The sequence below is a fragment of the Gobio gobio genome (genome assembly GCF_949357685.1).
Source record: "Gobio gobio genome assembly, chromosome: 17".
NCBI lineage: Eukaryota > Metazoa > Chordata > Actinopteri > Cypriniformes > Gobionidae > Gobio > Gobio gobio.
Window position 1 is genome coordinate 37,332,891 of NC_137110.1, and position 26,052 is coordinate 37,358,942.

The 26,052-nt window shown below is 37.0% G+C and overlaps 1 protein-coding gene across 1 annotated transcript; it reads left to right on the top strand.

Annotated features, from left to right (window-relative positions):
• Positions 1 to 408: 408 nt before the first annotated feature.
• arl6ip6 (ADP-ribosylation factor-like 6 interacting protein 6) lies at positions 409 to 26,052 on the top strand. Its single transcript, XM_079841539.1, has 4 exons — positions 409 to 773; positions 895 to 948; positions 1,051 to 1,183; positions 22,149 to 26,052. The coding sequence occupies exons 1-4, from the start codon at positions 488 to 490 to the stop codon at positions 22,240 to 22,242; spliced, it is 567 nt and encodes a 188-aa protein (XP_079697665.1). The 5' UTR covers positions 409 to 487; the 3' UTR covers positions 22,243 to 26,052.

A 26,052-nucleotide genomic window follows, 5' to 3' on the forward strand; every position in this document is an offset into this window, starting at 1 on the left:
TAAAGCAAAACTTAATAATTTACGCACACATAGATGTAACACCTACCGTCATGAATTAAAATTGTTTTCTGTGCTAAAGATTTACAATGTATGTAACGAATAATCTTCTTGAACGACGTTCGTTGCATCCAATCGTATGGTCGTATCGCAAGGATCGTCAATCATGATTGGACAACACGACAGTAAAGGCGGTGCTTCACAAATACGGAAGCACAAACCGCGATGTTTTGAAACTCTTTACCAGTTGATACATTAATACACATTGTGTTTATCAAAACCCCCTTTAAATCAATTGTATTTGCCGTTGAACTGTATAAAAAGCATTTAACATGCATTGTATGAATCGAATGTAATTAATAATATGAAAAGTGGGATTAAGTAGCCAGTTTTCCGTGTTGTCTAGGAAACGGAAACGCGCAAACTAACGACGCAGGATGTGACTCACGAGCCAACAATTTCAACTTTAGAAACTTTTCTCCTGGTGACCATGCTGCGGTCTTCCAGAGATAAAGATGCACCGTCTTTAGACATTTATTCTGAAGATGAAGATAATACTGCATTAACTGGAAGAAGAATCACTTTGGGGGAAACAAATGAAGCTTCACATGAGAGCAGCGTGAACGGCAGGGCAGAGACAGGGCGGCTCCCCGTACGGCAGCGGTACTGGAAAGACACACACCTGTGGCCCGCTCGTATATTCTCTGTGCTATGCAGCATAGTCATCGTCTCGTTTATCGCTGTGCTGGTCTCAGTCTTGTACATCGTATTAAAAGGTATACACTTATCTATCTCATATCTATTTCTTTGAATCCTTCTCTTGAAGTTCCAGCATATGCAATACAATACCTAAATGGGTTATACGGATAATTTGAATAATAATTATCTGATCTGTAGATTTAAGAGCAGAGAGGATAATCACTGAAGATGGGTCAGAAGTGAGACTCCTGGGTAAGTTAGGTCCAAACTGCACCTAGTGAATTGCTGTTACATAATATTAATAAACCGAAATTAGCTGCATGTTGTAAAGCATAACATACATTTTTCCTGCAGGTTTTTGGAGTATTTTGGTCTTGTCTTCTGTGGCTGGAGTTCTGTGTTGCAGTTTCTCCTGGACCATAACCTACTTTGACTCCTTTGAGCCAGGAATGTTTCCTCCAACTCCTCTTTCTTCAGCCAAATTCAAGTGAGCCTGTTCATGTTATTGATTGTACAATTAAATCACAAAACCATATTCTCTCAAGCACAATCATACACAGTGCCAATTTCTTAGTAAATGCTTCAGTTCCGAATATATGGATATATATTTTTTTCAAGACCAAAATTAAAATTATATTTGGATATATTAATATAAGACTATATGGTACATTTTAGGCACCATTGCCAAAATTATTTTCTGTTGATATTAGATGTTATATAGTTATATGTTAGAGACGTTTTTTCAATTGATGGCATCTGATGGACCAGTAGTAATCATTAGATATTTGCTTGGTTATCTGTAAAGCTCACTAATAATCTCAAACTAATCCATCCACACGAAGCCAGAGCTTTCCCTATCCGATACACACGAGAGCACTAAAACAGACTCAAAACGATGTAGTATACATGCCAGGCTAGTATGTGGCGCTGTAATTCTGCCACAGAAATACACTAAAAACGGAGAAAAAGAGTTGTGGCTAGAACGGGTACAGCAATGGTAGCAAGTGAGGCAAAATCTCACAATAAAATAACAATAAATAAATGTGCTACTTACCAGATGTGTTTTATTAATGCCTACACCTACCCTAACCCTAAACCTATCCTTACAATAATGCAAATACGGTAGTTAAAGGACGCAATATTGATGTGCGCATGCCCAGTGCCCGTAGTTGTATTCCTTTCTAGTCTTTACCCGTACGAGATGTGGTGTGATGACATCACCGTTTCACAAAATATACGGATTGGCTGTAAACACGAATACGCAAGGGGTTTCGTTTTCAGATTTATCTACTCTAGGACCCGGTTTCAAATAATATCGGATTCATGCTCCCAAAACGCTGGATCCATGTTGACGAAACGCTGACACACATTTTTTATGTATACAACTAAATGCGTCTCCGTGTGGGCGTGGCCTAAATGTCATATTTTAAATTACTGAGGATAAATGGATCCAGCAGAAGAGTGTTGCAGTCAATGATTTCACTAATTAAATTGAAGAAGAAAAAAAAGATATGGATGCTCTTATTTGATGATAAACACGTGACCACATTTGCGCGTTCACGAGAGTCTGGCGTTCCCACGTAGGACGCTCCGGTGAGAATATGCTAGTTCTCGCAGTTTTATTTAGCTCTATCATCTGCATTTTTAATATAATTCTGATTGTATTCGTCTGAAAGAAGAAAGTCATATACACCTAGGATGACTTGAGGGTGAGTAAATAATGGGCTAATTTTCATTTTGGGGTGAACTATACCTTTAAGGCCCATTCACACCAAGAACTATAACTATAACGATAACTATATTAGTGTCCACACCACAAACGATAACGCTCTGTTTATTCTAAGCATGCGCTGCTGGTTTGTCATCTGCCGTTTAAATACTTGAGCTCTTTCAAGCGAAATTGATTCTGATTGGCTGTCAAAAAAAAAAATCGTTCTTAAAATGATTCCATCAGTGTTGTTCCTCTTTGCTGTTATCAGTATAGTTGTGGTGTGGACTCTTCTTTTAAATTTAGAATGATTTTTAGACCTATATTCTTTATCATTATCGTTATAGTTATCGTACTTGATGTGAACAGGCCTTTATACAAAAACAGTGTTATTGACTGTCTGGGTGGCAAACCGTCAGTTTCAAGAAACACATGATTTCCCTTTTTTCCAAATAATTCAAGCTGATATTTTGTAAATGGCACAAAGTTTGTTAATTGTCAAAAGCAAAAACAACCCCAAAAAAAGATGAGGATGTTGAAGACCTTGATGAAGAAGCACCTTGAGTTCAATGGAGTTGGAATGAACCCCGAACAATATAAGCTCAAACATTTTATACTATTTTTACACTAGTCTTCCCTCGCGTCATGTAAACAAGGTTTCATTTTAAATGTAAATCAAGGAAAACAATTGACATGATTACCTTCCGTTCCCACATCACTGATGTTGTCAGTCACAGGTGTGATCAGAGTGGATTATACTCAGAAAGACTTTTGTCTTTATGATTGGTAATCATGATTACGAACTCTGTCACAGAATGGTTCTTGATGCCCTGCTGCTGCTCCCACGCTATAACTGATTAAATACTATTCCGGTGGTGCTATTCTCATATTACTGAGACCAGAGAGAAAATGATAATTAAGCCATTTTGGGGATGAGCTCTTTCTAACATATATTTTAGAGTGAAATCTGGGTCGAGGCAGACTATAATTTCTCACATACGAATGAAATCAGATGAAACATGAAAAGTTCACATTCAACAAGAGAAACTCAAATTCCAAGTAGAAGTGATCATTAGACTCATGGTAGTGAGTTAATTTACTGCCTCGGCACCTGCAACAGTCATCCTACTGAACCCGTGAGCACTATTCATTTATTTCCGACAGCCTGATGACTGATTGTCTCTACAAGTAGCTGTTATTTCATGGCCGGTTCTGTTCAGTGGTGTAATACTCTGAGAGAGTAGAACATGATATCAAGGCTGTTCCTCTGGTCTGAGGTTATTCACCCATTTTTCCTATTTTGTTTTTAGCTGTCAGTGCCTTAGAAGCTTGCCAGCTGTTAAAATAGAAAATTGTTCCTATCACTTTGTGCTTGGTCTACTCCGGGTGAGAGCACCGACTCAGAGGAGAACAGAAAAGCAATTTTCCTGTAATTGCTTTCCATCTTCAGACCTGAATACTTGCACCAAGCGGAACATTCAAAAACTGTCCCAGAATTGGTCTGCAGGGATTTCGTGTGGCTCCAAGCCCCATCAAATATGTCTAAATGTCCTTTACCCCAACTTCTAATGCTCTTGGCGGAAAAAAGGAGGAGTCGAATTTGCCTGAACTTTTTAGTATTGCTCTTTCCAAAGGCATTGACCTTTAGTCAGCTGGCTTTCTGAAGCGGTACAACCTTTATATTATATATATATATAAGGGTTAGTTCCCCCAAAAATGAAAATTGTCGTAATTTACTCACCCTCGTGTCATTCCAAACCCATAAGACTTTTGACGTATTGGAAACACGGATGAAGATATTTTTAAAGAAACCTGAGAGATTTCTGTCCCTCTATTGAAAGTCTACACAACTAAAACTTTGACACTTCAAAACGTTCGAAAAAAAAACCCCATAAGAATCAAATTACATTCAAGTCTTCTCAGGAGTCACGACTGCTTTTATATGACAAATAGACTTAATTTAGGATTTTATTCGCATATAGGGCAAATGACAAACAGCGTTTTTGCACCCTTGAAGGGCAATTCAGGAAGGGGACGTCATTTGTTGGGGTGTTTCAAACGAAAGTGAACGACTGCATCCCTTCATGAAGGGCCCTTCGACAAGTCTGTTAGTGAAGGGAATGTGCGATGATCACTTCAAGGAAGTAATTTAATAATTTAAGGTCACGTTACCCTGGTGACAAGTCTTTGCAATTCATTTTAAATCTAGAAATATCAGGAGAGTTGGAGTTAATCGTAAACGGACTAATTTACGTTGTTTTGTTTTGTTGATAAATTACACATATTTTCGTTTCATAGGTAACAAATGTGTTTAATGCTTAACTTATAAAGCTTTTATCACTTATAAACACACACACAAAACATATCAACTTCATTATAAATGTACATTTAATTGCATATCATATTAACATCAATAATAATATATTCCTATTGTCGCTGCCTAGCTTTGTTGTGGTAACATTCCATGTGAAGCTAATGAGAAAATTATGTGGTCTTTAATTGCTCCCTTCGCCAAGTGTGTTCCAAACGGCTTCATTGCTACACACAAGTGCCCTGCTCCCTCCAAAGTCCCCAAGGGCTCTGCTTTTCAGTGTGAGTAGGGCATAAGGGATGCTCACATCTGATTGGAATTTGCCCATAAATATTCATCAACACTCGTACATAGAGCACATCAAATGGTAAACATAACGCTTGTTTTGACACAGGAAAAAAAACTCACTGGTTCTCGCATGTCAACCAAGCACGTTGGAGCCTCTGAAAGAACCAATGAGATTTGTTCTTGCTTGTCAAACAAGTACAGTTTAGCATCCCAAGTGTCTCTTCAGAAGATTTATATGAACCTTTATATGAAGATTTATAGACCTTTTAGATTTATATGAATTTCTTTTACTAACTCTTTATGAACTTTTTGAAGTGTCAAAGTTTTGGTAGAATGGACTTTTAGTGGAGGGACTGAAAATATCTTAATTTGTGTTTCATAAATGAAAGTCTAATGGATTTGGAACGAGTAAAGGAAGACAGAATTTTCAATTTTGGGTGAACTATCCCAACTTTAAGCCTCTGTTTTGTATAATTCAGGTTCCTAGTAATGGCAAGGCAAACCTTCGTGACTGTCCCCTTTTGTTATATATATCTGAGCTGTTAACAGGAAGTGTTAGCCACAGAAAGAATGCCACAACCAACTCAGTGAGACCTACATATCAGTGCACCAAAGCAAGCTTTCTCACTCCATCAAGGCTTATGGAAATTCACACATCAAATGGGCTCATCAAATCTGAATTTTCCTCAATCCATCTAAATTTTGCTGGAATATATCCAAGTCTTTTTTTTTTTTTGACCATTTTTTAGTTATGTTCCATAACTTGAAAAGAATCATCAGCTTTTGATATTGGTGCATCCCTAGATAGGATGTTATTTTCCTGTTGCTCCAGAGTAATTAGTTACAAGGCAATTATGGCTCCAGAACTGAGTGTGCTTGAGAAAAGAAATGGCATCATGCAGTTTGTGTACTGCCAAGGTTGCATACACCAGTCAAGCAACTGCATTTGAGATGAAGGAGAATGCTATCAGACAGCACTCTCTAGGTATTTTAGATCTTTTTGGAGTTATATCAGAACAGATCTATCATTATTGTCAAAGAAACAGAAGATGAATGTTTCAGTGATACAATGTAATTTGACCCTACTCAACAGGGAAACTTGCATTAAAGTTTTTGAGCCCCAGAGTCGCATGTGACTGGGAAAGACTTGACTTCTGGGGGCCTTAAGCAAAACTTTGTCTGGGTGCCCCTGTCAGTGTGTAGGGGAGAGCAGGGACGAAAGTACCATTTTTCAGAAAATCATAATTTTAAAAGATAATGTTTTAGACCGAGATTTATTTTTGCTGTGGTCAATAACTCACAAGTGTGGTCTATCAATAGCAGGTGGTATTTTGTACAAATGTAGAACGACTACAGTATAATTTCACTTTGGACATAAGCTGCACATTGTTACTTTTGACCCCATCAGGTGGGACGAAAGTAACACACAGGTGGGTCAAAAGTAACACAACAATACAAGCTAGATTTTTTTGGTGCTACTCTTGTTTTTATTAAACATACCTGACTATGACCTTGTTAATATGTAACTGCAAACATATTTTGTCCTTTATCTTTGCAAAAAAAAATTTAATTACATTTTCATTTTAAATGTTTTTTAAAATTTTTAAAAGTTCATCAAATGTTTCAAATGTAATATGACAGTACAAACTTGAATTGTTTAAAATATTTTTTATTTGCAATGTCTGTATCTATTTGATAAGTTTTTTCTTCAACAGTATGAACAATATGAAAATTAAATTAAATTTCATAATATGCATTATATATAAATATAATAGCGGGACAAAAGTAACAAGTGTTACTTTCGTCCCGACAGGAAGTCCTGACATTTAAACACGATTTACTTTTATTCTGAAAAACTCTGAAAAGACAAACCTTCAGGGTGTGTAACAGCACTAAATAACCTGTAGATTGATCATTACTGTGACACATGAAACAAGAAACACAACTTGTAATTAGAAAAAAAGTACCGCTTCATTAATTTACTTGCCGTACTTGAAAACTGCATTTCGGACCTAACCGCGGGAAACGATGACGGAATCACATGATATTTGGCAGATCCATCAAGGGTTGTGTGCTGAACATGCTGTCATAGCTTGGAATGTAAATGTAGTCAGGGCTCGGAGAAAATCGCTTTGTTACTTTCGTCCCGTGTTACTTTCGCCCCGGTTCTCCCCTACATAAAAAAAGAAGAATGAACGATCAGTAAATAAACAAATAAAAGCAACAGGACAAATACAACAGAAAAAAAAAGAATAAACTGAACAATTTAGCCTACTGCTTATAATAGCCTACTATAAAGGAATGGAATAAAAAAATTTAAAACATTTGCATAGTCTTTTCTAATCTTCTTTCTTATCTTATTAAATTTACTGATTTTATTCCTTGTTGTTTGATTAACATTAAATTACCTAATACACAAGCATTCGATACTTTCCTAGCTCACAGAATAATCCTCCTGTTCACCAAAGGCATAACTGCATGCGTTTAAATCCCTAGGATGGACATTTTGACATATTTTTGCATGTATTTGTCCTTTCAAGCGCACACCAGAAGCCCAAAGTATTGTGTACTTCTGTGTACCGTCTGTTGAACAGCGTCTCTTTCGTTGCGCAATACGCTTTTACATGTGACGTTACATGATTGGACTGATTTGGATGTTACGTATGGTGACAGCGCACTACTTTAAAGGACAGGAACGGAAAGCGGCATCATGTTTTCATAATCGTTGGAAGCTAAATTTTAAAACATAACTAAAACACAGCCCTAAATAGCTACTTTTTTTTATTTATTTATTAAAAAAAATTGTTGACTTGCATTATCACAAATGTTTCCAACAATGTTTAAATTCAGAGAAATCAGCAATTAAATGTTTTACCCATTTCATTAGAATGAAATAAAATAATGTGGATTTAATCAAACTTAATTTAAAGGATTAGTTCCCTTTTAAATAAACTTTTGCTGATAATTTACTCAGCCCCATGTCATCCAAGATGTCCATGTCTTTCTTTCTGCAGTCGAAAAGAAATTAAGGTTTCAGATGAAAATATTCCAGGATTTTTCTCCATATAATGCCCTCTGAAGTACAGCTTCAAAGGGCTTTAAACGATACCAAATGATGAATAAGGGTTTTATCTAGTGAAACGATCAGTTTCTGTGAGAAACCGAGCAGTATTTATGCTATAATTTGACCTCTAATCAGACAAACCTGAACACCTCTGAGCTCCGCCATAACTTCCGCTAAGTGAGGTCAAAATACGAACGTGGTCATAGATGTATCGATCGTAGATGCCTCATTCTACTGATCCGTGCAGGTGCTAATGAGGAATCTATGTATACATCTATGACCATGCTCGTATTTTGACCTCACTTGTCCCAACCTGCTTCATACCACAGTAACGTTAACAAAACTTTAATAAATTAGCTCATCCATGACCACGATTTCTGCCTGAGTCCCGTCGGATTGCTTTCCACTGGTTGTGGAGGTGAAGACGACAATTCCCACGCTCATTCACGGCTTCATCAAGCTATGCCTTGGTTATTGTTTTGAATAGTCCTCTAGTGGCGAAACTAACATATTGTGTTTTTAAAATAGTACATGTTTTCAGTTAGACAGCCAAAATTATACTATCTTTCAATGCATTATTAAGGCAATAAATACATCTTGTGATCGTAGTAATTGCAATAAAAGGACAATATAATGTCAGTCTTGTAAGTCCATCCATTGTTGGCGTCATCTGTAATCTTAACAAATGAGGCTGGGTGCACACTGGATCTGGTGATACCTCAGAAACTCTTTTATCTCTATGGTTAGTAAGTAAACCAAATGACACTGAGGCAAAATAATGAGCATAGTTCCAGGAAGATATAGAGCATTAGTCATACTTCCTCAGTGGTTTACCCACTGCATAAATGAGGAAGTGTTTGGCAGGTGTGAGGAATTGCTGTTAGCCCATCAGACTGTGAATTCAGTTTTATTTCCAGTGACCTTAGTCCTTGTGACATTTATTACCAGGAGCTTTGTGTACACAATGTAAGAGGGGGAGGCACGTGTGTACAGTGGGAATGCCGTGACAAGCTGTTGCCATTTGCAGATTTAATATACTTCGCAATTACCTCAATTTGGATTTAATGATCCAGACATTAGAAGACCTAAGCTTTGAAAGTCTTTCGAGGACACTCAAATGATTAAATATATTTTGAATATTGAGTAATGACCTAAAACTTAACCAAAAATGATGCAACCTGGCATATTATGGAACAAAGTTTGCAGCAGGGCTCTTTGAAGTTGTTTTTCAAGTATAATTATTCATGCTGGATGGCACTCTGAGCTTCTCATTCATTTGAGACGATGAAAAGACAGGGAGCCCCATTTGAAGCCACCTGAAACACGTCTCCTCTGCTAACTTTGAGTTTGCAAATGAGTTTAACCAATTTATGAATCTATAAGTCTGCTTCTGATTGGCTGTTTGGGAGGAACGTTATTGATTGTGTCTGGAGGCTTGGCGATAAAACCCAGGGTCACTCCATCACCGAGCGAGTTGGTTATCTAATCACACAGCGGTGCTCTGTCCTAAACCTAACTTACACAGCCGGCTCAGGACGCAAACAGGCTATCGACCTGCTAGCAGCCAGATGGGGTGGTATTGACTGACCCCCACAGAACTGTGACTGGGTCTGCTTGTTCCTTCACGCTTGCATAGCTCCAGTTCACCACCACAAAACGGCAGTGGTAAACACACACCCCGTCCTATTGGCATTCTCCATGTCAATTTTCACTGCATGTCGTAACACTGCTCAAGCAATTAGCCTCTTGCATTATCCTCAAATGACTTGGATGACAATAGAAGCTTTCTGCCATTGTTTCCAGATATGCACACACATATTAGTATAATGCTCTCATCACTTTGTTTCCATAGAAACCCAACCTTTGAATCATTGGGTGCATATGGTCACAGTCAGTTGTTTGTGGCTCTGTCTTCAGCAGATAAGCTTTGCATTATCTGCTTCCGTTGTAGGTGTGGTTCAGGGAGTTCACCACACAACAATTGATTTGGTGAATTAACTGGCTAACAGAAATTAGTTTAGTCTCTTTCAGTTGGCTTTTTAGTCGAGGCGTTCCCTGATTAGATCTCACATCCGTAAATTATCTGAATGGATGGCCTTAATTATAATCTGTCCCAAGCTGTTTTTCCTATTGATATGTTGGGAAATGTCTGGCTCCCTAATGTTCCATGTCAAGGCTGCTGTCTGTCTAAAAAGTGTGCTATTATGTCTGTTGTGTCTTTGGGATAGATGAATCTTAATGCTTCCTGACTTTCAAAAAGATTTAATAGACACAAACTGATACAGCATGAGCATGTGATGCCTGGTTGAGACTTATGTTACAATGAAAATTAATAGAGAGAGAGGGAGAAAATATTAGATTGCTATCTGGCTCAGTAGCAAAGAATCTTTTTAAAAATGCCTGTGCCTCAGATATGTATGTGTGTGTGTGTGTGTGTGTGTGTGTGTGTGTGTGTGTGTGTGTGTGTGTGTGTGTGTGTGTGTGTGTGTGTGTGTGTGTGTGTGTGTGTGTGTGTGTGTGTGTGTGTGTGTGTGTGTGTGTGTGTGTGTGTGTGTGTGTGTGTGTGTGTGTGTGTGTGTGTGTGTGTGTGTGTGTGTGTGTGTGTGTGTGTGTGTGTGTGTGTGTGTGTGTGTGTGTGTGTGTGTGTGTGTGTGTGTGTGTGTGTGTGTGTGTGTATATATAAAATATTAGGGGTGTAACGGTAAACAAAATTGACGGTTCGGTACGTACCTGGGTTTTGAAGTCACGGTTCGGTACGGGTTCGGTACAGCAGTTTTACAAAATTGCTTTTTTATTTATTTTATTAAACAGTGGTTTACTGAAAAAAATTGTGTCTGTCCTTAAATTAATTAAATTATAACTAAAAGTTTTTTGAAGAATGCTGTAAACTATATAGGGAGCCCTTACTTGCACATTACTATAATATTAAAGGTTAACAACAGAGCCCAAACTAAATTCAGTTGCTATTTATTTTTAGATATAATAATCAACACTCAAATAACAGTACGCAAACATGTAATCTTCACATAAGGCAGTTTTTGCATTAACTTCTTAATCGAATTATAAAAGAGTTTTTTTCTCCAATTCGTTGTTAAAATAACATAATCATCTATACACAGTGGCTGTCATTTTCATGAACATACATTAAATAATCAAGACATCATTAACAGGTTCAGTAGAATATAATGAATATATAGGCCCCCGTGGGGACCCGAGGTAGAATAGGTCCCTAGCACCCCCTTGCTGATCGTAAGAGGCGACAAATGGGGCAGCTTGTGTGCCGTGGGTTGCGACTCGTGTCAGTGGAGGAAGATATCCTGGTGCTTGAGGATTTTGGCTTGCTGCGGCCGCCATATTTCCAACACATCACTTTGGCTCCTACTTCATTTAGACGGGAGGTTGGAATTGCCCATTCTAACCAATCGGCTTGTCAGGATTTGCCCTGGATTTGGCTTTGAATCACACTCAACTATGTAGTTATCACCACTTCCAGAAGGCACTGGCGTAGGGTCAATTGAGTAGCATAAATCTTGTGTTTATTTGCTCAAGTATATCATTACTGTATCCTTGGTGTACATCCGGTGGATTTCCGCGGCACTGTACATCCCCTTGTAGGACTCCGAGGTGGGTGAGGAGCAGAGATGATGAACCAATTCTTTCTAACATGGCAAATAAACAAAACACCAAAAAACGGATACTGGATCAAGACTTGGAAGTTGAACTAACCACTAATCTTATCTTTACTTCAAAAAATGAAAATTGGCAAAGATTTATATTACTTGAGTCTCTATCTATTGATAGCCCCCTCACTAAACTGTCTCCTTTTGCTATTCAGAAAGGAATCACAGGAATAGCAGGAACAGTCAAAGATATCAAAAAGCTGCGATCGGGACAAATTTTGGTGGAATGTGTTCGGAAAGCAAACTCAGAGAACTTATTACGAGCAACAAATCTGGCAGGAGTCACTATGAAAGCATTCTGTCACCCTTCTCTGAATAACAGCAAAGGAGTGATCCGCACCAGAGAATTGCAAGACATGGACGAAGCTGATATAACCTCAGAACTAAATCATATGGGTGTGATTGATGTCAAAAGAATAAGCATCAAAAAAGATGGACAAATAATTCCAACAGGAACATGCATTCTGACTTTTAACAGACCTCATCCGCCAGAGAGAATTCAAATAGGATATCTTAGTGTCACTGTGGATATCTACATACCGAACCCGTTGAGATGTTATAAATGTCAGAAATTTGGACATGGTTCTGCTGGATGCAAAAATAAGGCTGTTTGCCACAATTGTGGTAAGGATGATCATGAAACAAACTGTACTAATCTCGCTAAATGTAAAAACTGTCTTGGTGATCATGCAGCTTCATCAAAGAAATGCCCTGCCTGGATTAAAGAAAAGGAAATACAAAAAATTAAACACACAAAGAAGGTGAGCTATCCTGAAGCTCGCAAACTTGTTGAAGGTTTCCCTGCCTTCACATTGAATAAATCCTATTCTGATGTGGTTAAACCAAACATGCGGGAAATTAGTACTCAGACAGAACTGCTTACAACCTCAAGTTGTAAGCAGTAATAAGAACTTGTCTTCACAAAAAAGCAAGAATGTATATATCCAAACTAATCCGACTCAAGACACCCAGTTGGAACAAAGAGAATCCAGAGAGAAAAAGAAATCTCAAAGCACAGTAACTCGACAATCAAATCAAGACAAAAATAGAACTAAAAAACATGATAATCCAAAAGATGTTGAAATGTCAGAACCTATGACTAGTCGAAGTCGTAGCCTTTCTCCAAAGTGCAAGAATAAAGGACCTGTACCTATCTTCCCCACTTGAAGATACGTAACCATATAATTCAATGGAATTGTCGGGGTTTAAAAGCTAACTTTGCGGAGTTACAACGTTTAACAGCTGCTTTAAATCCCCTTGCTTATTGTATTCAAGAGACCCATTTATCTCCAAATGATCCCTTGACTGTTAAAAATTAAGATGTTTAGTGTATATGGACCAAATGTACAAAGACCTTCTGGTGGATCAGCCGTTTTGGTTAAAAAGGATATAATCCACAGTCATATTGTACTGGATACCCAAATACAAGCAATAGCAGTACGAATCACCCTTCATAGAGTCATTACACTATGCTCTATCTACATACCTCCCAGTAAAGCTATTACAACGCAAGAATTGGATAAACTTGTAGCACAATTGCCGACTCCATTTATACTTATGGGTGATTTTAACAGTCATAATCCTTTATGGGGAGAAGATCGATGTGATGTTAAAGGAAAGAGAGTGGAAGATTTTATACATAATAATGATTTGTGTTTACTAAATGATGGAACAAAAACCTACCTTCATCCAGGTCATGGCACTTACTCTGCAATTGATTTGACTATTTGCAGTGCTGAAATGTTTTTACATTGTACATGGAGGGTCTGGGATGATCTATGTGGGAGTGACCACTTTCCACTTATTACTTCATTTACAAAATCGGATGTCCAACAAAGACCTTCAAGATGGCTACTTAAGAAAGCAGATTGGCCTTCTTTTGAAATCATGTGTCATGAAAAATGTATTTCAGCAACTCAAGATAATCAGAACTCTATAGAAACTTTTGCTGAACAGTTAATTGATATTGCAAATGAAACAATTCCAAAGACGTCCTCTAAATCACACTGTAAGACTAACCCTTGGTTTAATGAGCAGTGTAAAAAAGCTATCGGGGCACGGAAAAAGGCGGAAAGACTTTTTAATTGACAGCCATCAACGACTAATTTTACACTTTTTAAAATTTGTAGAGCTCAAGCTCACAGAACTATTAATGAAGCAAAAAAAACAAAGCTGGAGACAATTTGTATCAAGTTTAACATGTTATACTCCCATGAAGAGGATCTGGAACATGATTCGCAAAATGAAGGGCATTGGAAATGGATCTCATATACAACATATAAAAAAACGGGATATTCTTCAGACAAAGGAAATGGATATAGCAAATACATTAGCAGAATCTTTTGAAAAGAATTCGTCAATAGAAAACTGTCTCCCTGAATTCCAGTTAATACGAACACAGCAGGAAAGGAAAAAATTTAACTTCTGTTCAGATAACAAAGAAGTATATAATCAACTTTTTAAGATAGAAGAATTAATACACTCCTTAAAATGCTCACATGACACTGCTGTTAACTTGGTCCAGACAAAATTCATTATCAATTTTTAAAGCACTTACCCCAAAGTATATTATCTCTTCTTTTGGATAACTTCAATCTTGTCTGGTCTTCTGGACAAATACCGTCCTCTTGGAAAGAAGCAACCATAATCCCAATACCTAAACCAGGAAAAGACCATACAGATCCAAATAACTATCGTCCAATTGCTCTTACCAGTTGCCTCTGTAAAACAATGGAGAGAATGGTAAATAATCGACTTGTTTGGACACTGGAATCGAAGAAACAAATAAGTGATTATCAATGTGGCTTTAGACGTGGAAAGTGCACTTTGGATCAATTAATCCGACTGGAAACTTATATCAGAGATGGTTTCATTAGAAAAGAACATGTTGTCGCTGTCTTTTTTGACTTGGAAAAAGCATATGATACAACATGGAGATATGGAATCTTGGAAGATCTTTACCACATGGGTTTTTCGAGGACGATTACCCATCTTCATTTCAAATTTTTTGGCTAGCAGATATTTTAAAGTCCAAGTAGGAAACACCTTGTCGGATATCCACAAACAAGAACTTGGAGTTCCTCAGGGAAGCATTCTCTCTGTCACTCTTTTTAGCATTAAAATAAACAGCATCGAGAGTATCATCGGATCTAATATATTCTGCAGCCTATATGTGGATGATCTCTGTATCTGTTATAGAGGGAAGAACATGAGTACAATTGAAAGGCAACTGCAGTTATGTATCGAGAAAATATATCAGTGATCAGTTGAGAATGGATTCAAGTTCTCTAAATCAAAAACTGTTTGTACCCACTTCTGTATCCAGCGATCCCTTCATCATGATCCAGAACTCTTCATTAATAGAGAACCGATTAATGTTGTTAAGGAAATCAAGTACTTGGGTCTTCTATTTGACAACAAAATGACTTTCATCCCTCATTTGAAATTACTAAAAAACAAGTGTCTTAAAGCTATGAATATAATGAAAGTATTGGCAAAAACAAAATGGGGAGCAGATTACATTGTTCTTTTGAGACTCTATAGAACACTAATTCGTTCCCGTCTGGACTATGGAAGCATAATATATGACTCTGCCAGAAAATCATATAAGCAGATGCTTGACTCAGTACATCATCAGGGCTTACGACTTGCCTTGGGAGCATTTAGAACTTCGCCAGTGCAAAGTTTGTACATTGAAGCCAATGAACCTTCCCTTCAAAATAGACGATTGAAGCTCTCACTCCAATATGCTGTCAAAATAAAGGCAAATAAAACCAATCCTGCCTATTCTACAGTCTTCAACCCACAATTTACTCCTTTGTATGAGAGCAAACCTAAAAGCATCAGATCCTTTGGTATACGTATTAAACCACACTTGGAGAACTTAAATACAAATTTGAACATTTTAAGTCAAATACAATTTAATTCTATATCTCCCTGGAAATTAAAGAAGCCTAATATCAATTTGGATTTGGCTCATCAGAGGAAAGGAGTGACTCGTCCAAATGTATATAGACAGCAATATTTGGACATAAGAAACCAATTCCCTTTTCATATACCTATATTCACAGATGGTTCGAAGGTGGAAAATAGTGTAACAGCAGCAATGGTGACTGGACATCAACGCTATGGAATACGTATTCCAAAACAATGCTCAATTTTTTCTGCTGAAGCACGTGCTTTACTTTTGGCTTTGGAACATATTGAAAATACACAACAAAAAAATTCTATCATTTTTACAGACTCGAAATCTTGTCTTCAAGCATTGGACACTTTAAAAACTGATCATCCTTTAGTGGACTGCATCTTAACAAAAGTGGATTATCTATTAAATCAGTTCTTCAGTATCATCTTTTGCTGGGTTCCAGGACATGTGGGACTTTCAGGAAATGAACGAGCTGATGCAGCTGCTAAGGACGCTCTTAATCAGGAGGTTAATGAATGTCAAATTCCTCCTTCAGACATCAGACCGATTATTAATCGATATATTTTAAATAAGTGGCAAGAAGAGTGGAATATGTACAAGACTAATAAATTGTATGGAATTCATCCAGAAATTACAAATAGATTTTTTCAAAATTTTAAAACTAGACTTGATCAAGTGGTTTATACCAGATGTCGTATGGGTCACACAAGTTTGACCCATGCTTTTTTGCTTAAGGGTGAAGAACCAATTTTATGCATGTTTTGTAAAATTCCTTTATCTGTTAAACATATTTTATTGGATTGTCCTGGAATTATTACAAGCAGAATGCTCTTTTATGAAGTTACTTCACTTAAGGACGTATTTAATGAGATTATGCCTGAAAAGGTTTTGGATTTTTTATCATATGTTAATTTAAAACATCTTGTATAGTATGACTTGCTGTTTTGTTTTTTATTGCATTTATATGATATTTTTATTTTTGTAGTTGAATTTTTGCCATGAAAATAGCTTTGAATGCTCACATGGCATTAAATAAAATAATCTGAATCTGAATATATAGGCTAATATAGGTCATATATTTAGTGAAAGAGTTGATTTCTCTAGTGAACTAACAGCTGTGGACACTGAATGATTTCTGAGGTCATGTGATGCTGCTTGACATTCTCGTCTTTCTGCTGTTGAAACACTGAGCGATTACACCACATATGATGTGTTTCAGTAAGTTGTAATGTATCTTTAACATACCTTAAGATATTAATTCATGTTTATTCTTTAGGAAGAGATGATCGATCGCGTTCACAGATGATTTTTTATATTTATTTTTATTTTATTAAACAGTGGTTTATTTAATTAATCGTGGGCGCCGCGCAGTCGTTTGAACTGACGCGCCTATTCAGAGCGTCAAAACGGCATTTAACATTTGAATTTCGTAATAAAATGTACTCAATACTTAATATGTTTGTGTGGGAACTCGGACTGAAGTGTGTCCTCAGCGTAAAACAAGCCGACTGTTAACTGTTAAAGATTGCATTCGGAAACCGTTCGTTACAGGCGTGCACCGAACCGAAAGCCCTGTACCGAAACGGTTCGGTACGAATACATGTACCGTCCGTTACACTCCTAATATATATATATAATATTTGAGTTTTTTTGTATCCATATTTAAAACTTTAAAAAGTAAAGTTTCGGCCGACCGCCTTGCGTATTCAATTTATGGAAAAAGTGTTGTCACGTACACATCTTGAATTGAGAGAAGGCACTTTCAACACTTTTCCACGGAAGGCGATCGACTGAAACTTTACTTGATAAAGTTTTAAATATGGATATTTTTCCTAAACAAACGCATCGATTCGTTTCAGAAGGCCTTTATTAACACCCCAGAGCCGCGTGGAGCACGTTATTTGATGGACAGGTGCATTTTTGGACTTCAAAAACAGAGCAACTATTACTACTATTATAAAGCTTGGATTAGCCAGAACTTTTTTTAATATAACTCAGATTTTATTCGTCTGAAAGAAGAATGTCATACACACCTAGGATGACTTGAGGGTTAGTAGATCATGGGCTAATTTTCATTTTTGGGTGAACTATCCATTTAACTTTTTTTTTTATTGACCTTAACACATAGGGTTTGCATGGATAATACTACTACAATATAAGCCTACTGAACAAGGCAACATACATTCACATCACACGTTAGTGGTAGAGTTATACTCACGGAACACTATAGTTATTCACAATAACCAAAGTTCAATATATGCATGCGTTTTACAGCCTTGCCGGTTAAACATTTCATTCAGGTGCTTATGCACGGTTTTAACATGCGCTTTTCCGAGGGCGTGCATGTCAAACACGCAAAAACGCCTGTCAAACACGCGATTACTGGACTAAGTAGTCATCTTACTGCGCTCATACGGTCAAATACACACAAGATTAACATAAACTCAAAGTAAAGTAAAATCGGCGTGTCTTATTGAAAGACCTCTAAATTGACAGCAGCGCAGCCTCATAGTGAACACACTGTCCTTAAAGGGACAGTTCACCTCTAAAATGATGTCATTATTTACTCACTCTAATATTTGTTCCAAATCTGTATTCATTTCTCGGTGACAGAATTTTCATTTTTGAGTGAACTATGCCTTTAATGTTAATACAACAACAAAAGACAAATAGAAAATCACTCACTGCTCTTGATTGAAGATCTTTAATACAGTCACTTTAATAAGAATCCATGTATATTTTATAGTGAAGTCTATGTAGTGTTTTATTTTTACATTTATTCATTCAATTTCATACTTAAATGCTGCTGTACTGCTCTGAGCTGCCAGTGTAAATCTTTATATATATTTATTTTATATTATACAATACACTAGGAATGTGTACAAGTTTAAGTAAGGTTTTTCAATTATTTTAAGTAAAATAAAGAAAGAGTATTGCAATAAAAAAATAGTATTTTTTCTCCTTAACCTCTTGCTGTTCCTGTCGCTTAAAAAATAGAATAGCAAAAAACTGATGTGACAAGCCATCAGAACCAAACCGAACCGAAAACCGTGGTTAAAAACCGATGTATGTATTGAACAGTGGACTAACTGTATTGTTGCATCCCTAATAATTATAATTCCGGACTTTCTTTTTTTATGATTATTTATGATGTCAGAACAGTTACATCACTGACATTTTTGGCTTGCCATCCAAACCCACACCAAAAAATATCAAATTGCATTTTTTAATTACGTTTTTATTGTATTCTTGAACAGAGTAACAACAAAAAGAACGTCATGTACTTGACCAGTCTGGTGCAGATCTGCACTTCTGAACCTGCTACTCTAAAAACATGTTTAAATCAGCCATTAAAAGAACTCAGGGGAGTGGTTAACATGGGACATCTGGATGCCTCATAATGGGATTTTTATGAGCCTTTGCACTTAGTAGAGTAGAGTAATGGCCAGCTGATATGATCAAAACCCTTGTCCATATTACATACATGGTCCTCAGTTTTGTTTGTTCTGTGTGCTTTTAAACTTCCTGCATTAGAGTCACACACCTCTGGAGAGTAGCAGATCGATTGAGTGGTAAAGTAAAAAGTGGTAGTACATCATAGCTAAACAATTAATCAGATAAATAATTTAGATTATGATTACTGCTGTTACGAATAGAAGTTGTTGATTTGGGTCTACTTCTGTTGCTGCAGAGATTTCTATTTTGTGCTTTTGATCACAAAACTACTATTTATTTTAATAAAAAAACGAATTAGGTGCAGTGTTCTTATGGTGTTCAAGTTGTATTTCAAAACACCTTTGCGGCTATTGAGGTGGGATACTGGTAAGGTTATAGGGACAGGTTTGGTGGTATGGTTAGGTTTAAAGGGTTAAAGACACTTGCTTTTTTGCAGCAGTTGTGTATTGTTCACAAAATGTGTGAATCGTTACAAGAATTTAAGAGGTTATTTTGGATTCACAACAAAACATTAACATTAATATAATGATCAATGAGGCATAAACAGTGTGAATGAAATATTTATCACAGTGTAAACTGCTTTGTTAATTGATAAATTGATACTTTTGTGTGGAGTCCAGACCAATAATGGGTCTGAAAATAGGCTGGAATACACTACATGTTTTTTGCCCCGATTTGCAGTCCGGAGGAGTCTATTCTAGTTGCAGAGAAGTAAGAGCCCGTCTGCAGATTTCAGGCAATTGACAGATTTCACAAAAAAACCTGAAGTGAATGAATGGCTTAAGACTATGATTCCAAATTCGGCGGATATCAAACATGATTAAGGCAATTTTAGAACGATTGTTTTATCTGAAATGTGTCTCCAAATGTTGTCTCCAAAACCAAACCAGTCATTTTTGTTCTGTTTATTTTGTCATTTTGAAGAGTGCGCAGCACATATTTGCATATTCATCTAATCTCAGAAGCGTCGGGATGTTCACTACCAGTAAAGCGCTGCTGAGGTATTTAAAACTTCTTTTTAAGCCTAAAGCAAGGAATAATAATAACATTGTTGTGAGTAATTTGGGGTCTTTACAAAGGGCATCTAACACTAAATGATTGAGGATCACACACTACCAGACTTTCAAGTAATTCCAAACACAACATTTGGAGTCCAAACACAACATTTAGTGTTAGATGCCCTTTGTAGTGTTTGGACTCCAAATGTTGTGTTTGGAATGACTTGAAAGTCTGGTAGTGTGTGATCCTCAATCATTTAGTGTTAGATGCCCTTTGTAAAGACCCCAGATTACTCACAACAATGTTATTATTATTCCTTGCTTTAGGCTTAAAAAGAAGTTTTAAATACCTCAGCAGCGCTTTACTGGTAGTGAACATCCCGACGCTTCTGAGATTAGATGAATATGTAAATATGTGCTGCGCACTCTTCAAAATGACAAAAAAACAGAACAAAAATGACTGGTGAGAAAACAGCAGTTAAGAAAGCATCTGATCACAGCGACCTGGATATGTTTGCAGCTCTGCAAGTCACATCATGTTTTTATTAATATAGCACTTAACACCATAGATTGCTTCAATTTCTACTATAAATCAGCTCTCAATAGTTTTTTTTACTCGCGTCTGACCTCGATGGACTGAACAGAAGAAATGAACCAGAGAAGATTTCCACATCAAAGAAGGTGGAGCCCCATGGACCAATGGTAGTTCAAAGGTGTTCACCTGGGCCTGGGGCGTTTACACTAGTGCGTTTTTGTTTTAAAACGCATAACTTTTACTACCGTTACGCCTGTCATCTACACTACTCCGGTGTTTTCGAACCTTGAAACAGAGACTTTTTCGAAAACGCTGCAGATCCTGTTTTAGTTTGAAAACTCTTGTGTTGCGTTTCACTGTAAACGGACCAAAATGGAGACTTTTGAAAACGATGGCATGGCTGCCCACATTACGCTACCTAAACATGACAGTAACAGAACAGGGCTGGTTTTTCAAAAGCATTGTACGCCTAAGTTGATCGTAGAGACCGTTGGTGGCTATTTGTCACAATGCTTTCGGGAAGTGCAGCCCTGAGCCATCTCTCTCAACGGCTCTGTAACATACCAGCCTCGACGACCGCGTAAACCATAACATGGACACGGAACTGCATGCTTTGCTGATTTTTGTGGTACTTTTTAGCAGCCGTTGTGCAGTTAAACGTTGTATTTTATAATCCTGCAGCTGCTTGCATGCGCAAAAGGCAACTGTTTACACTTGTACGCGCATACCCAGTGTGCATGAACGGTCATGTGTCATGCGTTTTCAGTCATGTAGTGTAGACGTTTCTGAAACCCAGTGGAAACACCAGTATAAACGAGGATCGTTTTCATTTAAAAACGCTTTCATTTTAAAGCTTTTCTGGAAAGTTCGCTTTGGCAAGCTGTTTTGAACTCCTCCAAGAGGTCCTTAGACTCCAAGCAAACCTCGATTTGGCCAGATTTTTTTGGGTTGAAATTTTGCTGTTTTGTGAAACCAGTTTGTTCTTCAATTTCTCTAGAAGTGTATCGGAGCCTTAACCATTTACAAAGTCAGCAAGTGTATGATGCCTAGTGTTTTTGAAATGTTTTTGTTTTCTAAGTTGTGTAGTGTATTCCAGCCTAAAGAGTTCAAACAGTTGCCTAAAACTGTACATTTGTAGTGGCTGCTCCCATCCCATTCTAACTGTTGTGTTTCTCGCTTTCTAAGTATAATTTAATTATACTTTTTTATTCTTTTTTAACCGTTTAATTTTTTCTGGCTGCTGCGCAGGACAGGTCAATGTGAAGTTGATTGTTTAGACATTTCAGGAACAGTTCTCAACTTGTTTTAGTTGTCTAGGTTACATAAAGAATACGCCATGCAGTTGTACAAAACAAAATATGTATTTTAATGTACATTTCATTAAACATTAATTACAATATCAAGGACAATAATCAACAATTATGATTTTTGTTGTAGTCACGATGTGGACTAATGCCATTTGGATGTTTTGTGTTTTGTTTTTGCAGAAGAATGACCGGACACTCTTTCCACATGGGCTACAGTATGGCAATACTCAATGGAATAGTGGCTGCTCTCACTTTTATATGGTATCTCACCTGATGCGCCTCAACTACCTCCCATCTACAGAGACCTCGACTGTCATTTAAATTGCAATTATCAGGAGGCAATTCCAAGTTTAATGGCAGGAGGAACTGTCAAGTAATGTTACTAATATAACTACAGATACTTAGGGAGGGGAGGGCGGGACAAAAACAAACAAATTAAAAAGTAGTTCAAAATTGTATTGCATTTAAATTTCTCAGTCGTTTAGACACTGAATAAAACAATAAGTTAAGTATATAAACTGTTAAAAAGATGGACGACGAGTCTCCACTTCCTTCCACTAGAAAAATTAAACCGAAATGGCCCAGAAATGGTCATTGACGTCTTGCGCTGATGCTGTAATTTGGAGCCCGAGTATGTGCAGTAGTGATCCTGAGGTTGAGCCGCGGTATCAAGGTCCTGCCCATACTCTAGCTCCTGAAGACTCAATCGCAAGAACAGCTGTCAAGCATGATGTTACATCCCATTTTAATACCATCAAATAACCAAAACCAAACTTATTAGGAAAATTTACATTTGAACATGCATCTGCGTGATAATAATTACTTAAAATGACTTACGTTCTATTAGTTTACATGGAGAGGGCGGGGTTTATGACCTAGTCTGCAGTCAGCCATTAGGGGGTGATTAAAATGTTTTTGCTTCACTTTTCAGGAATGTGTGAGGCACACTTGATAAAGTCCAATGTTTTTATTTTTAGAGGATTTCTCATATTTTCATATATGTTAATTTGACAAATTCAATAGGCCAAACGCACAATGACATTTTCTTAATGGACTACATTTCAGTAAAATAACATTAGGGATGTCAGGGTCTCTTTGTTACCCAGTTATTTTGACTCATAAAAGGCTTTTATTACAGAATCCTGTTGCAGCAGCTTTTTACCATTACAATAGCAGTGCATTAAATCTGCTTTTGCTCTTTTGATGTCATTCATTCAGTGGGACAACACAACATACAGTAGATGCCATTTAAGTCATTCTAAATAAATTGGATGTGCATTTTAGGACCTCCTTTTGGAAAAGACTAGAGTCCCTTTGCAGTCGTGCTTTATTAAAGCTGGAAGTTGCTGCTCTATTGAGCGTTTTAATGGGGGGAATCATTAATACAATAGCTGTTTTGGGGTTGATGGAGAGTGACCGTGTTAAGGCTTTGTTGAGAGCCTGGGAGAAGGTCAGAGAGTGTAGAAGTGTGGATTTAATTTATGACTTTAATTATTTGATTCAGACTCTGCCAGGCCATGATTACTTTTTTCTTCTTCATTAGATTAGCAAGCCCTGTAGCGACTCATTTCAGCTAGCTGTAATGCACTGGTCTGTCTCGTGTGTGTGTATATATGGAGTATTAATGCACTGCCGCCTCTGTGAGTGTATGTTTTAAATTGTTTTCCTTCACAGGACATTTCAATCTCCATTTTAGTGCATTTAAATGGACATTAAAGGGTTAGTAAAGGGTATGAAAAATAATTCATTTACCCATCCTCTTGTCACCCTCTTGTAAGAATTCTGTTCATCTTTGAAACGCAAATGAAGATATTTTAATTAAATCTGAGAGATTTCTGTCCCTCTATTGACAGTCCACGCAACATTCATCATATAAAGCGATCAAGTCTCTTCAGAAAATTTGGACTAAATCGTTCGATTCATATGGATTTGTTTTACGATCTCTTTATGAACTTTTTAAAGCAACAAAGTGGTAGTTGTGTAGACTTAATGGAGGGACAGAAATCTCAGATTTAATTTAAAATAATTTCCCTAGTGAAAAATAAATATACCCAAATGTATTTGAAATGCATTTATTTTATGCTTAGTATACTACATATTAATTTACATATTACTTAATATAAATACCCTGCAATTGTACTTTAGGTATAATCATTTGATATTCTAACCCTTAGTCTCGCATAGCCTATCGCAGCTTTCATTGGTCGAGGACCATCCAGGAGACGTTTGACTGACATGTAAAGCAACCAATCACAGTTTGTTTTGTTCCGCATCATGTTTAGGGGCGTGAAAATGTAACGTCGATGTCCCTGCAATAACAGACCGGCGTGCATCTGTGAATTATTCATTCAAGATCATTGTGCAAGTTTACTGTAACAATGGAGCCGTGAACTTCACATAATTTTGAAAATCCAGCCTTTAGTTGATCCTGATAAGCGCTCGTTGTCACAGTTGTACACTTACGAATATGAACCATGGTTTTACTACAAATAAAACCAAAAAACCATGGTTATTATAGTTAAACCATGGTAACCACAAATTAACCACGGTTTTGCAACTCTAACCACAGTTTAACCATGGTATTTGTGGTAAAACTGTGGTTATATAAATGGTAATCAATTAGCCAAAAAGACCATGGTTCGCAACATTTTTTCCTACAATAAAACCATGGTTAATTTTCGTAAGGGTAAACACGACGGCGCTCTACGTTTTGCGTCACGGCATTTGTTTCCAGGCGGACCGTTAAAGAACGCAACACACTCGTCTCGCAGACATCCTGTAGAATTCAACCAATCAGATGACGACTTTGAAACTCCTGAATTGTTTCCAGATAAGTGTGCCGTATGCATCAGAAGTTCAGCCAACGGTCCGTTAAAACAGTTTTTCAATGGCTCTGCTGTCATCGGGAAGCTTGGCACTCTTTTTTTTTTTTTAATCCCCTTTTTTTGTATATCATATATTTTAGTAATCACCATAAATTAGGTACCATTCGAAAGCTTACAAACTCAATATTTATCCTGTGAAATTGGACGTTGCATTACCATGGAAACGGCACTCTAAATTCCTCTAGCGGGCTCCTCCCCTTGTAGACGGTGTCAGGTTTCATATTATAACATTTATTTCTAATCTTGACAACACATTGTCGGAAAAGTCTCAAGGTTCCAAATTTAGTGACTGTTTGATATTTGGACAGAAATGTATTAATTTGTTACAGGAGAATGTATAAATTTTAACTTTAGCAATAATCTGCAATAATCCGTGTCTTCTTTAAAACAAGGCCAAAGCATTCTTGAATTACAGCCATTTAAGTTCGGATAGTGCATTTTCACTATTCTTACAGTTAAGGGGTTAAAGTCTGCTAAATCGGAACAACCAATCCAGAAATATTGCTAAGGTCTATCCTAACTAATTGTGATATTAAAACACATTTTAGGCTTAATATTAAATAAAGTTGAATTATAATATTTATATCAGTATGTCTCAAGCGATATTTTAATGAATTTGTAGTATACTAAAATAAATGTATTTTAAATAGTTTTTGGTATAGGTTTTTTTTTTCACTAGGGTTGTTTCGAAAATGAACAAAAGTCTTACGGGGTTGGAACGATTTTTGGATAACCTAACCTTTTAATTCTTGTTTGTGATTTTGCATTTCCAGAAGTAGTTTACCTCAAAGCCTGTTGCGCCTACATTAGTCGGGTATTTTAAGGTAAAAGAGAGATTTTTGTGTGCATGTGTGATCGCACTCTCTCCGTGTTTTGGTTTTGATGGTGACAATGTGTCTCTTTTAATGCTGTTTCTGTTGAGGTGAAGGTCTGTCTGAAGTAAACATGCCACTCACCTTCAGTCATGCAGTGCAACTGTCACAGACAATGCACAATATTTCATCCTAAAACCACCTGACTTGGAGGTTGACCGGTTTGCTTGCTTGTTTTCCTGTCATTTAAATAATCAGGGATGTAAAAACAACACTGGAATATTCACTGCTTACCCAAGAGGTGGGATATTGTGTCAACTAATGCTAGCAGAACGAATATTGTGACAATTTATTTATGCTAATAGCAATAAATTTGCAGTTTAAATG